This window comes from Hipposideros armiger, unplaced genomic scaffold, assembly GCF_001890085.2.
Source record: "Hipposideros armiger isolate ML-2016 unplaced genomic scaffold, ASM189008v1 scaffold_572, whole genome shotgun sequence".
Classification (NCBI taxonomy): domain Eukaryota; kingdom Metazoa; phylum Chordata; class Mammalia; order Chiroptera; family Hipposideridae; genus Hipposideros; species Hipposideros armiger.
Window position 1 is genome coordinate 362,259 of NW_017731922.1, and position 13,087 is coordinate 375,345.

Below are 13,087 nucleotides of genomic sequence, written 5' to 3' on the forward strand. Positions count from 1 at the left end.
CGTGCTGATATTTTGAGCTTTTTATTGAGCAACTAAAGAGACACCCTCCCCGCCCCCCCACCCCAAAGATCTGAAGTCACTGACAGTTCCAGGGAACCAATGAGCGTGTCTGGGTGTCACAGTGGGTCAGCTTTGTCACGCGTCAGTCCTAAGTCGATTCTCAGGCGTGGGGAACCCACTGAGCTGGCGTGGGGTTCCCCTCTGACGGGTGGAGGTTTCACCGCATACTTTATGTCCCTGGGCTCTCGTACAGGGTGGCTGTTGTTGTTTAACGGCATGTTAGTTTGGTCATAAAACAAGAAGCACTGACTCGGGGCTGATGTTTGTCTGAGATGTGGCGGTGGCGGGAAGTGGGGGTGCAGAGGCATGTCCCCCGGGGTCCCAGATGGGCCAGGAAGGACAAAAGGCAAGAGGGGTGAGATGAACATTGCTTGCCCCGCCCAGCAACCCTGCGCTGCTGTCCTTCCCGCGCACACAGCCCGCTCCCTGCTCTGCACCCACCCCTGCTGCCCCTCTGCCTGGGACCTCCACACCCTCACCTGGCATGCTCCTACTTCCTGCCCCAGACTTGGCTCGGGAACCATCGCTGGCTTTTATCCACGTGCCCCCGTTTGGTGCTCGCAGGGGTCCTGGGAGGCAGCCAGGGTGAGGTCACCAGGTTAGTGTTTCCTCATGGAAGCCGGGAGGCTGGAACGTGACCAAAATGACAGGGAAGGGGCCTTCATGGAGGCCTCTCCACCTCCCCCGGGGCTAACAGTCCACCCCAGGCCTGCGGAGTGGTGTCAGCACTACAAGGCGACCTTCCTGTTTGTCCTGGCAGGAAGATATTTATCCAATTGTCTTAAAAAATACTTTGTACTTGAGGTATTCTTCTAGAAAATGGTGGACTCTGCTGCTACGATTAAGCTGATCTTTAAAAATAGACAACTATTGTTCTGTATTCTTCCAGGATTTGTTATTTTAAGGTCAGAGGGCTAGGGTCATGAAGATGTATGACCCCTGGCTCAGGTCTGCCACAGAGAGGAGAACCTCAGACCTCGGATGACAGTGCTGTCTCCCAAAAAAATGAGGAGATGAGGCAGTCTCTGTCGATCAATTCCAGCGGCCAACCTGGGGACAGCAGGCTAAACAGGGGAGGGAGCGAGGTGTGCAGTTGCCACGAAGGCCTGGTGATGTACTAATTGCCTCCACCGTCCCTTCTTTTTATTGAGGTGTCAGCACGCTGGAGCCTGGACCACAGCAGCCCCGCTCCCATCCCTCTCCTGGACCTGTGCCTCCAAGAGGCCCTTCTGGGGTGCAGGCTGCTCTAGAGGGCCATGAAACATCCCCCAGTTATGGCTCGGAGCTATAGATAGGTTCATACTCATTTCCAAGTCCACAAATTCTTTTCAGCTGTCATTTGTGTACCTCCAACAAACATTTAAGGGGTAGCAGTTAGGTCACAGGCCCTGTCCGAGGCTGGAGGGGCATCCTGCCCTGACAACGTCCCCAGTTGAACAGGGAACAGAGGGAGCCTGGGGTGGGAGGGCTAGTGGGGAAGAAACCATTAATTCTGGCTGGGGAGGTGGGGGAGGGCCATGCTGGTACCCCGGTGTCTGGAGGTCATCAGTGAACTGAAAGCAAGAACACTCATCAGTGGGCTAGAGAGGGCCCAAGGACAGAGGAAAAAAGAAATATACAAACAACGTACTCTAGCTGAGCACAACCCAGGCCCATGTCAACTATATACCACGACAATCTTACGAGACAACTATCGTAACCCTATTTTGCAGACCAAAAAATAAATAAGCAAACAAACACTCCCCAGAGGGTCTTAGAAGCCCAAAGCCATGGAGTTCCAAAGTGGCAGAGTTGGGATTTGAACCCAGGTTGTCTGTGCTGAGGAAGGAAAGCCAGCATCCTGGATGGGCAGTGGAGTCAGAGACCCAGCCAAGTGTGACCTGGCACAGGGCTGGGGGTGTTCATGGTGACACCAAACACAGGAGACATCAGATGCTAAAGAGAGGGGTTTGTCAGACCCCTGGCAGAAGTCACACATTTTCACAGCTGGAAGTAAGTGAGTGGTTTCACGGCAGAGAGCATGAGTGAGGAGGGGTCTTGGAGAGAGTTACAGGGCACCCAGCCTGCCCTGCGGTGCCTGCTTCTCACTCCAGACCAACAGGGCTTTCAGTGGGACCCTCACAGAGTTTAAAGTGTGTCCCAAGTTCCACAGGGATGGCACCGTGACTGGTGTCCATCGTGCACCCGGTGACAGCTACATCACACTTTGTGCCTTGTTCAGGCAAAGCCAGGCAAAGGAATTGTGCCCCCAGGGGACAAGAGGGGACCGGTGCAGGGTGAGCCGGCCTCAGAGGGGCAAATGGCCCAGGAAGAGGGACTGGGGGACCTCGGAATCCTGGGCTGAGGAGGCAGAGAGAGCCAGGGGAGCTCGACTGGCACACTCCAGTGGGGGCTGCTGAGCGGCACAAAAGTGCCCACGGGAATCCACACCCAACCCTGCAGGTGCAAAGCCACCTGTCAGCAGGACCTGACCAGCGGGCTTCTTGGTCCTGCCCACCCTTCCCTGGCCCCGGATGACGCCTTTGGGTGAATCAAGTTCAGAATTCTACTGTTACTCGGGATTAGAGATTTGAAGAGCTAGGACGCCTTTATCACTGTAAGTGACCACAGGACAGAGTGGTCAGAGCAGCCCAGGCCAGCCTAGCTTTCCCTCTGGGCACTGGGGGGTATCTCCCCATGCTAAAGGGTGGCAGGAGTGACACAAAGTCGCTCTTGGGATAATTCTCCAGGAGGGTCGTGAGTTCTAGGTGCAGCCAAGGGGACAGGCACAGGGGGAAAGCACTTCAAATAGCCTCAAGGGTTTTCTGTGGAAGGGACGGACTCATTGAATTCAAAGAGCTCAGGAGGGTTTGCCTGGTGGGGGCCTGGAGGTGGCTGAGAGGAGCTCCAGAGCTCAGTGCGGGCAGAGGTGGGGCAGTGGGCAAGGAGAAGCGGGAGTACAGCCAGCCAGACCTCCCCCTGCCCGCATGCTGCTCTGTCCAGTGTAGGCTGGAAAGGAAACGGGGAGCTAGAAGGGCAGAAAGAATTCAGGGGGAGTTTTTCTGGATGGGAGAAGTGTGAGCCTGTGTAAATGTAGATGGTGCAGAGCAGAGAGGGGGCAGCACCCCTGGAGGGTGAAGTCCATAGGGGTGGGCTAGCCAGGGGACAAATTGGGAACAGTTGCAGCCCTGCTCTGTTACAGCCACCATCTCTGCCCAGCCCCGCCGCCTGAGAGCTTGGTTGCTTATTGGGCATCTCCAGGTCCTCTCTTCTCACCCCCACACAACTGCAAGCACAGACGGTTCAGTGGGGCAGCACAGACTACCACCGCTAAGCCCTGCCCAACCCCACCTTGCAGGAGATGGCGTTTTGCAGGGATGGCACATCCGCCATCTCCTACTTCTCCGCAGCTCCAAGGACTAAAGCACTGCTAGGAAGCCGGGGACTGGCCAGAAATGGAAGTGGGGATGACTGGGACAAGCCCAGTTTTGGGAGGCACCAGGCCCAGGTTTGGATCCTGGCTCTGCCACCTAAAGGCTGTGCAACCTTGGGTGGGTGACTTTCCTTCTCTGAAGCTCGGTGTCTCCCCTGCAACAGGGGAGAGCAACAATGTCAACCTTACAGAGTTGTCATAGAATTAAAAGGGACCAGGAACATTCATTCACCGGCTGCCATAGGGCCAGGCTGCCTTTTCCCAGAGACGAGAAGGAGGCAAGGAAGTCGGATGAGTCCTGAGTCCTCCCTGCGACAGGCCCACAGTGCAGGGCAAGCGCGGTGCAGCACGGGGTGGCCTCCAGAGCCTTTCCCATGGCCGCCTCCTCCTGCTCTTCCTCCATCCTGCTGTCTGTCGCCCTTGTTGGAAAAGATTTGTCTACACCCCACTGACCCTGATTCCTTCCAAAGTTCTCCTTTTGAATCTGTAGGGTCTGAGAGCTTGACAGCTCCAGAGCCCAGCCTCCTGGCGTCCCCAGCCAGGGCCTGCCTGGCACTGCCCCCAGGAATCCACAAGCCATCCAGCTGATCCTGCCTGAACGCCCCACTGGAGGACACCTAGGAAGGAGTTGAAGTCACAAGGCCAAGACAAGCAGTTAAGAAAAATAGAACACGGAGCATTTCATATTTAGTAAAGGCACTGTTTGCGACCTGGTTTCAGTTATATTCATACAACTGGGCTCAGACGGGATCCCTTAACTTTGGGCCACCATTAAAAAAATAAAAATGGTTACTCCCTGGCTTGGAGGATCCAGCCCATACCTCCAGGGCCTGCACGGGCTCAGCCGCCCCGGCCCTCAGCTCACTTCCCCACAGATGCCAGGCCTGGCAGGCGCCTGAGCCTTTGCCAAAGCTATTCCCATTGGCCAGAATGGCCTCCTGTTGCCTTCGTCTCCCTGGCCTGCGGGGTCACGCTCTCGGCCTGCAGGGCTTGCTCACCTCCTTCCTGAGCCGCTCCTGGGTGCATGGCCGCCCCATACAGCAGATTCTCAGGCATTGCTGCTAAGCCACGTGATGACAGCAGCTAACGTCCCTGGGCACACTCCCCTTTTACAGATGAGAAAATGGAGGCTCAGAGAAGGGAAAAGCTTTGCACAAGCAGCACAACTAGTCAGTGGTAGAGATGGGATCTCAAGCTGGGTCCCTTTGGGTCCTTAACCCCACACTCTTTTATATCTATATCTATCTATATCTATATCTATATCTATATCTATCTGTATCATCTATATATAACAAAGATGACTATATTTTATGAAGCTGAGTGGTAGGGCTGCAGGGGGTACAAAGATGACAAAGTATCCAATCTAGAAGAAAGGCTGAGATAAGAGCACAACATTTAATACAAAATAAAAAGGGTTAAGTGGCATAAGGGATATATAATTAAGGAATCATATAAACTCAAAGGCAGGAGAAAAAAGTCTTGGTCAGGCCTGTCAAGCTTTGGATTTTGGATCTCGCTTCATGTCCCAAAGATCGTCAGCCCTTCCTCGTTGTGCAGTTCCAGCTGGGATTAGGCCAGTGTGGGGGCCACAGAGGCTGCTCCACCACACTTCTAAGTCATTTCAGTAGCGTCACCACAGAAATCCCGGTGGGACAATCCCAGGAGTCCTCTTTGCTTAACTCCACACTCCTAACCACTACTCTATGCTATAATTTTAAAATCTGAAAGCAAGCAGAAGAAAGAACTCCTCAAATGAAAAAAGTGTACTCTTTTAAAAGGAGCTAAAGATTCAGAGGCCATTTCCCTCGATTTAGGTCATCTAACAGGCACACACGCCTGGCAGCACATAGGGGTCTGGGGACAACGGTACTCAGAACTGACCCTGCAACATTACTGCAGAGAACGACTGCCGTTGCCCAGCTCAAGCAGAGTCTGTGGCTCCCTGTATGAAGCAAGTGGCCCCATGAGCCCTGTACAGACTGGTCCTGTGGCAGGGCCAGCTGAGTGTCCAAGGAGGGCCAGCCAGCACCCCCCGCCCCGCGGCGATGACATCCCCTCATCCCCAGAACCTGGCACCCTCCCGATCTCTCTCCTCCCCTCCACTCCCTCCAGCTGCCCTGGCCTCCTGGCTTCTCCTCTCTGCCTTGGCCCCAGCTCACTGTCTGCCTGGAACTATGGCGCTGAGCATCAGCCAAGGGTGTGAGAGCCCAGGCATGCTGATCAAAGGTGCCCGTTCCGACGAAGGTAGAAGGTCGATTTTAAAGGAAAACACTTTGATTCCCCAGCTACAGAAGAAAGCAGTTCCCACGGTCTGTATTTTAGGCATGGAGCTTTGCCCTCCAATTTAATTCTGGCATCTTTCGGAGCCATGACTTTTTTTTTTTAAAGCCTCATCTGAAGGGCTGCTGGAAGGCGCAGGTGCGAGGCTGCTGGTTTTATCATCACAGAGCTCCGGCCATTTGCCTGAGCATGAATGCCAGGACGTCACAGAACAACGGTGAGTCCTTCAGGACATACCCATCAAATGCGGAGGCGTGTGGCCAAGTGCCTGATTAGGGAGAAGCGTGGAGCAGGCGTTGGAAGGCAACCTTTGAACATGGAGTGTGTATTATGGAGCTTTGAGTGCCGATGGCCTCGGAACACTGCCATCAGACTGGCTGTCACATCTTTCAACACCTCCAAATTAGAGAGATGCACACGGATGTGGCTTGCCTTGTGGGCCGTTTCCACAGCCTGCCCGCAGTTCTCATGCCTCTGGACTCTGAACCCTGGGTGCTGGGACACAAACCAAGTACAGAATGCCAAATGTTTGGTCCCAAACATGTAAAAACGTCATGGGTGTTAATGGGTATTTTTGTAGCAGTTGCCTCTCTTTTGGCCTGGCTTGAAAGGCAAGTCGTTCGAACTTTGGAGCTCATTTGAGGATGAGGCCTGGGGCCGCAGGGGGCTTGGTTTCTCCCTTTCCACTATCCTTACCCCTCAAAGAAGGGCGTCAGAATGGGGTGGAGGTGGTGTTAGGGCCAAAGGGGTGGTGGGGAGGGCTCTGCTCCTTGTCTCTGAATGGGGGTGAGAGAAATGGAGGGAGGGGAATGGACCCCACGGGGTGCCCCTGGGGTTTTGTGCCCACCACTGGGAAGGGAGCTGGCTGACAGCAGAAACCCGGGGACGGAGCCCCATCCAGCTGGGAGGCGACCCTGGGACCCGGCCCTTGCTTGTTTTTTAAATTATCATTCTTCAGCCCCCCTCAACCCGCTTATTAAAGTGAAACATGCTCACTATAGAAATTCCAGACACCACAGCGAAGGATCAAGAAGAACGTGGAACTTGTCTGCAGTTCTGCCACCCTGACATCACAGCTGTGAACATTTTGATCTTCCTTCCCGGTCTCTTTACCAAGCTGAACTTTGAAGGAAGAGTAAGGAAGCAGCCAGGTTGTGGGGGAGGGCACGGAGAGGGGGCTCAGCACAAGAAAGCTCTTGGGTGAAGCTTCTGGAAGTCTTGAAACAGGGCACAGAGTTGGAGCACTTGAGAGCCTGGTGGAGTTGAAAGGAAGGGACTGGGGGCAGGCAGGGGAGGTCGGGTAGAGGGCTGAATGTTGTCCTGCAAACCCGGCAGAGCCTGTCGGTTTCTACACGGGGAAGTGACGTGATCATATTTCATGTGAGAAAGAGGACAAGAGAAATACTAGAGAGTTCCCGTCTTCCTCAGCAGCCCCAAGCCCTCGAATTAGTGGTTCGTTCTGTGGGTTTCGGTCCTCCTCCCCACTGCAGCCTCCTTCTAAAATATAGATGCTTCTAGCTGTCAATACACTAACTCCTTCCTGTGGACACCTTCACCTGATCACTTTTATCCTGGCTGCTCTTAAATCTCTAGCTCCCCGAAGATCCTGTACCCTCTGGGCATGAAATCTCTCATGGCCCTCCAGCCTCCCATCCAGCCTCCTCCCACCACACTAGGAGGTCAGCAAAGATGCGGTAGCTCAACTGCGGCTCTTGCTGTTTCTGACCTTGACCCTGACCTTGCAGACGCCTCTCTCTTTGACCGTCCCTCCTCCCCGCCGGGCTTCCCCAGCCCACACCTTTCATTGCCCTTTCTCTGGCTTTTCTTACACCGTTCACCTCTTAAGGTTAGGAACTTGTTCCCTGGCTCTGTCCGCACCCTCACCTGCCTGAGGTGCGCTCAGTCATGGCCCCCACACCTGGGAGGAAAGGGTAGCCCAGGGCGGGAGTGGGGGTGTCAGCTGATGGCAGTGCGGCTGTCTGCAGCTGTGCTGTATGGACTCACCCGGGATCATCCTTGCATGTACAGGTTGTCTCCTGGACCCCTAGCTTTTTAGGACAAGGTCCGAGAAATGGAGTTGCTAATTCAAAGGGTATGCATATTTTACATTTTGATATGTGTTGCCAAGTGGCCTTCAGAGATGTGCCCTTGGACCTATGACCAGCGCTGTAAGGAGTGCCTTTCTCTGCCCTTGGGCTTGGGCGGTGCTCGCTCGGTGTCCCCTTCACCTGGCCCATCAACAGCAAGCAGGGATCTGGCCCAGAGCCTCAGAGGGGCTCCAGCTCCGGCCCCACCCTTTCTCCATCGTAGCCCACACAGTCCTGGGAAGGAAGCAGACACCAGACAGGCACACCATGCTGCTTCGTCCAGCCCCCTTGTCCCCAGGGTCCTGGAGGTGCCTCCCTGTTGCTGTCCGCCAGAAGCCTACATAGAAGGGTGCTGAGCACCAGGACAAGGAATCAGGGGCTCAGTATGGTCAGGTGATTCAGCCAAAGTCTCCCAGGACTGAAACCCAGGTCCCTCAGACTGCACTTGCCAGAGAGACAGGAGCTCCGCCGTCTGCCAATTTCGCATCTACTTCCTCTTCCTCCCCCTCTCCAGACTCAACCCAGTCACCACCTTCCCTTCCTCTGGCTTGGGCTACCATCCCAGTGCCTGACACCCACACCCCCACTAGGGTCAGGCCCCGCCTAGATCCACAACACGCAAGGAAGCAGGTGGAGGGTGAGGGTCAGATCCTGTTTCCAGGTCCACGTTTACCCAGCAATCCTGTGTCTACTCCCTCATTCACAAGACATGAGGGTCTGGTGAGTCCACCTGGGCCAAGAGGAGCCTAAGGCTCAGGGAGGGCAGGGGGCTCACCTGAGCCCCACCTCACACCAGGACGACCTCTGGACCCCAGGCGCCAATCCTGGTGGCATCAAGTCTCCACCCTGCTCAGAACCGCTGCTGAGGTTGTCTGGCTGAGGAGTTGAATTCATCCTGTATATTGTTAGTGTTTCCTGGGTACCCCCTGGTGCCAGGCACCCCGCTAGGAGTTAAGGAGTCTAAGCCGAGTAAGTCCTCACAGTTCCTGCCTTCTGGAAGCTCACGTCCACACGGGCAGGTGGATAGAGCAGACTCAGTGGGACCGTGTCCCCTGGAGGTACCGAACACACCTGTGCCTGGAGACTGCATGTGTGTTCACAGCCCCAGACGGGAAGCACCTGAAACGTCGATCATAACTAAATAAATTGCAATATATTCATTCATTCAGTGGGACACACCACAGCAGGGGTTGACAAGCGTGTTCTGTAAGGGGCCAGATAGTAGATATTTTATGCTTTGCGGGCCATATGGTCTCTATCGCAACGACTCAACTCTGCGTCGTAAGGCGACAGCAGTCATAAATGATCTATGAAAGACTAAGCATGGCTCTGTTCCAATAAAACTTTATTTATGGACATGGAAATGTGAATATTGTGTAACTTTCACATGCCATGAACTATTTTTCTTTTGATTTTTTCCCCCCAACCATTAAAAAACATGAAAACCGTTCATAACTCGTGGGCCATATAAAAAGGCAGTGGGCTGGATTTAGTCCACAGGCCATGGTTTGCAACCCCTGCTCTTTAACAATGAAAACAAACTTCAGCCATACCCTCAACTGGATACATCTTTTAAAATCCTAACACTGAGTAAAAGAAGCAGGTCACAAAAGAAGACACACAATATCATTCTGATTATACATAAAAAACTCACAAACAGGCAAGGCTAATCTATATCATACAGGGACACAGTACAGGGGAGTGAGGGGTGTCTTGGGGGGTACAGGGCAGGGGGGTGCTCTGGGGCACTGGAACGCTCCCTTTCTCGACCTGGTTGGTAGTCGCACAGGACTTTGCTTTATAATATTTATTGTACCTTTCTGTATGAGTATTATATTTCACAATTTAAAAAGAGAAAGCAGTGACAATAGGACCTATTGGAACGGCTCTGAACACCTACCTCACAGGCATTTATAATCCACCCGGAATTACAGCCCAGTGGGGATCGTATCCCACTGCTTTGCTGAGAGCCGCCCCTCCCCAGTCTAACTGAACCTCTCAGGCGACCGGCTCTGCCTTCTGGCCTCCCAGCCTTCATCCATGCTGGGCCTGCCACCCACCCACCTGCTCCGCCTCTTCCCCATCTCCGCTCCATTGCCCCCTCCGACACTCCCCCTGTCCCACCTCCAGTGGAGAGGTGCTTCTAATCTGCCTGCCTGGAAAGCTCTTTATTGGGATTAGACAAAGATGAAAAGCAGAGGCCAATCCTGACAGAAGCCAGAGCAGTGGGAAGGGAGGCAGGAGGCTCCTGAATGCCTTTTGGACCAACAAAGGGAGCAGTGACACCTGAGTTAAGAGCAAACGGCAGTGTGCAGGAATTGGTAACTCCCGCCTCTGGTAATGGGTCAATGTTCTCCAATCTCACCATTTCCACCGGGCTGAGAGTGGGGACTGTGGGCTTGTTCATCCCTCAGTGCCTAGAACTGGTCCTCCTCGATGGATATTTGAGAAATAAGTATAACCCAGAGTTCTGGAAAGGCCAGGAAGAGAAAGAGGACTAATATTTGTTGACGACATTGAGGCTCAGAAAGGTTAAGTAACTCGCCTGAGGTCACACAGCAGTCGCTAGAAGAAGGCAGGACTTGAACCTAGTCTGCCTGGCTGATAAGCCCTTGGAGGTGACTGAGATCTAGTGGAAGCTGAGCTAGAGCAGGTGTGCAGCTGCTCCCAGGAACGCTGAGTGTCAGGCTCAGATGATTCACCCTGGGGAGAGCACTTGATCACAAGCGACTGCAGGACCCTCTGAGAAAAGTGGAGTTTGCAGAGGGCTCAGGAGAGCAGAGGAGAGCAGGCCTGAGTCCCAGCTCACAACAGGAAGACAAGGGTTGGGAGCAAGAGAGGTCCTGAGATGTCATCCCAGGGTGTGCTAGAGGCCACTGGAAAGGTTGGAGTGACTCTAAGGAGGCCCTGGGCTCACCAAGATGTGGAGCATTTTGATTGGCTCCGTGAGGCTGGCAGGTGGCTGAAAGTCTCTGAGCCATAACCATGTGCCCTAACCACTCGGTCTCAGGATGGGCTACCAGGCAGGCTCTACTGCGGCACCCATTCAAAGGATGAGGCAACTGAGGCACAGTGACATTACAAACCAGCCCAAGGTCCCGGGGTGAGTCACAGAGCTCAGATTCAAACTCAGGCTGAAGACCTCTGGCCTGTCCTCAACCGTGTCATATGGCAGTTTAGGGATACTGTGCATTGACCCTGGGCTTCAGTGCCCATGCTCCCCAAGACTCCCTTGGAGACATAGTTGAGGGGGTGCAGGCTGGGTCTTGGTTCTGGCATTTGACGGAGCTTGTCGCCCCAGGCTGATGGATGAAGTCAGGGGAGGTTTGGGGAACGTGGGAGCAGAGCAGCAGGATTCCTTCATCAAACCCTCAAAATTCAGAGACAAGAGGTTGGGGAAGGGGTGTGGAGTGACAGAGACAGAGCTACAGGGGCAGGACCAGGAGTAACAGGGGTGCTGTCTGCTGCTCCAAGAGTTCCAGGAGGCCGCAAGGGTGCTTTCACTTCTTGTGAAAGAGCAGAGCTTCTCTTTTGTGTAATGTCAGCTACAGTACGGGCATGGGGGTGGGGTGGGGGCTGGAGATCTGTTGTTTGTTTGCAGTTGAGAGGATTGCAAAAGAGCTTTTCACAGCAGCACCCTGCAAAGTCTCTTCCACTCAGTTTCCGGGATGTACCTGCACCTTTTTGGGGAGGAGGGACCGCACAAAAAGAAATGGGAATTGGGGAAAAATTAAGTTAAAAATGACTAAGAGTGAGTTCAAATGCATTGTCCCCAACAAGCTGCATTTCCTTGGGCCATCTTTGCACTGGCCCATCCCTGAAGGGTAGGAGAGAATACAAGGTAATGAGGTTCAAAAAGAGAGGTCACCAGGGGCCCACCATCAGCTCTTGCCTCTCTGGGGGTGTGGGGATTTTTCTGTGAAGAATGTTCTTTAGAAAGAAAGGTGAGAGGAACCCCAGAGCCCACTGCTAAGGGTCCTAGCTCCAGGCTCAGGCTGACCTGGGTCTGAACCTGACCTCTACTCACTTGCTAGGCCTTGGGTAAGCTTCCTGGACTCCCTGGGCCTCCATTGCCCTGTTCTTAAATGGTGTTAGTGGGGACAGCACCTCAAGGGTGCCTTGAAGAGGGCTGAGTATCAGTGTGAACATGATAATGATATAGCTGTTATTGTTCATGGCGTAAGTGAAAGTCAGAGGATGAAGCAGAAATGGGGCAGCTCCTGAAAGCCTCATCAAAGTCTGAGTGAAGAGGAAGAAATGCACCTACCCTGCACAGCCAGGGGCAGAGGTGATCCTGGGAATGCAAGAGGGAGAGACTGAGCCCAAGGGGTCCCAGTGTGGGCAGCCCTGGCGAGGGACACTCCTGGGGGTTCCCTGGCCTGTATGAACTCACCCCAAGGTCACCCACCCCAGGCCCTGGCTTGTATCCAGGTCACCCAGCTTCTGAGGGGGCCTGGACCAGAAAGGGAGTGGGGCACAGTGACGGCCCCCAGAAAGGCCTAACTCCGGTTGTAAAATAATGATGTGGCCTCTGGTTGTATTTCAGGAAGTGGGAGGTGCCACCCTTTCTGGCGACAGTGACAATTTTGTGCCCCAAGTTACAGTGCTCCCGGTGGCCAAACGCCGGCCTTCCCTCCTGTTCCTGGCTAACACGGCAACAACGCTGAGGGTGGCCCTGCCACTTGACAGGTTCAACCTGGTGCTTCCACCATAAGATTCCTCAGGGGTGAGATGTCCCGCCCCATGGACTCCTGCACCCAACCCCAATGCCCCCAGGCTGCAGCAACAGCCCACCCATCTTGTTTAAGGACCAGGAGGTCAGGCTGTGCTGGGAGGGAGGCTGTTAACACAGCAGCAAGGAGGGGGCGCTGCGCCCCCCCTGCACCCCAGCCCCCTCGAAAACCACCTTGACAAGGCATTAGCTAAACACCTCCTGGTCCCCAAAGGCTTCCCCTGCAAAGTCTGCAATGTTCAAACGCAACCAGCAAATCCCCTAGAGACAGGAATTAGCTGTACGCGGAGGGGCGGGTGGATGAAAGCGGCTCTGATGTGCAGAGCCAGCGAACACATGAAACCAAGGAAGACCATACCTGCGAGCTGCAGGGTCCAGGGGGACAGGAGCCAGCCCAGGAGCCAGGGTGCCGTGAGAGGGCCCGGCGGCGGGGCCCGCCACCGCGGAGGCCGGCTCTCCATCGGGGCCTGCTGGTCAGTGTCCCTCCTTCCTCTTTAGTTCACAGGAGGGGACAGC

The 13,087-nt window shown here is 54.4% G+C and overlaps 1 protein-coding gene across 2 annotated transcripts in view; it reads right to left on the reverse strand.

The window, feature by feature from the left end:
* Positions 1-13,075, reverse strand: part of NFAM1 (NFAT activating protein with ITAM motif 1) — a 29,595-nt gene extending 16,520 nt beyond the window's left edge. Inside the window, exon 1 of one of the 2 annotated variants that reach the window (XM_019623979.1) lies at positions 12,930-13,075. In XM_019623979.1, coding sequence (XP_019479524.1) covers positions 12,930-13,032 — 103 coding nt within the window. In that variant the 5' untranslated portion in view covers positions 13,033-13,075. Of the gene's footprint in view, positions 1-539; positions 668-12,929 lie in introns of those variants that run through there. The other variant, XM_019623980.1, reaches the window with a different exon arrangement.
* Between the last annotated feature and the right edge of the window lie 12 nt (positions 13,076-13,087).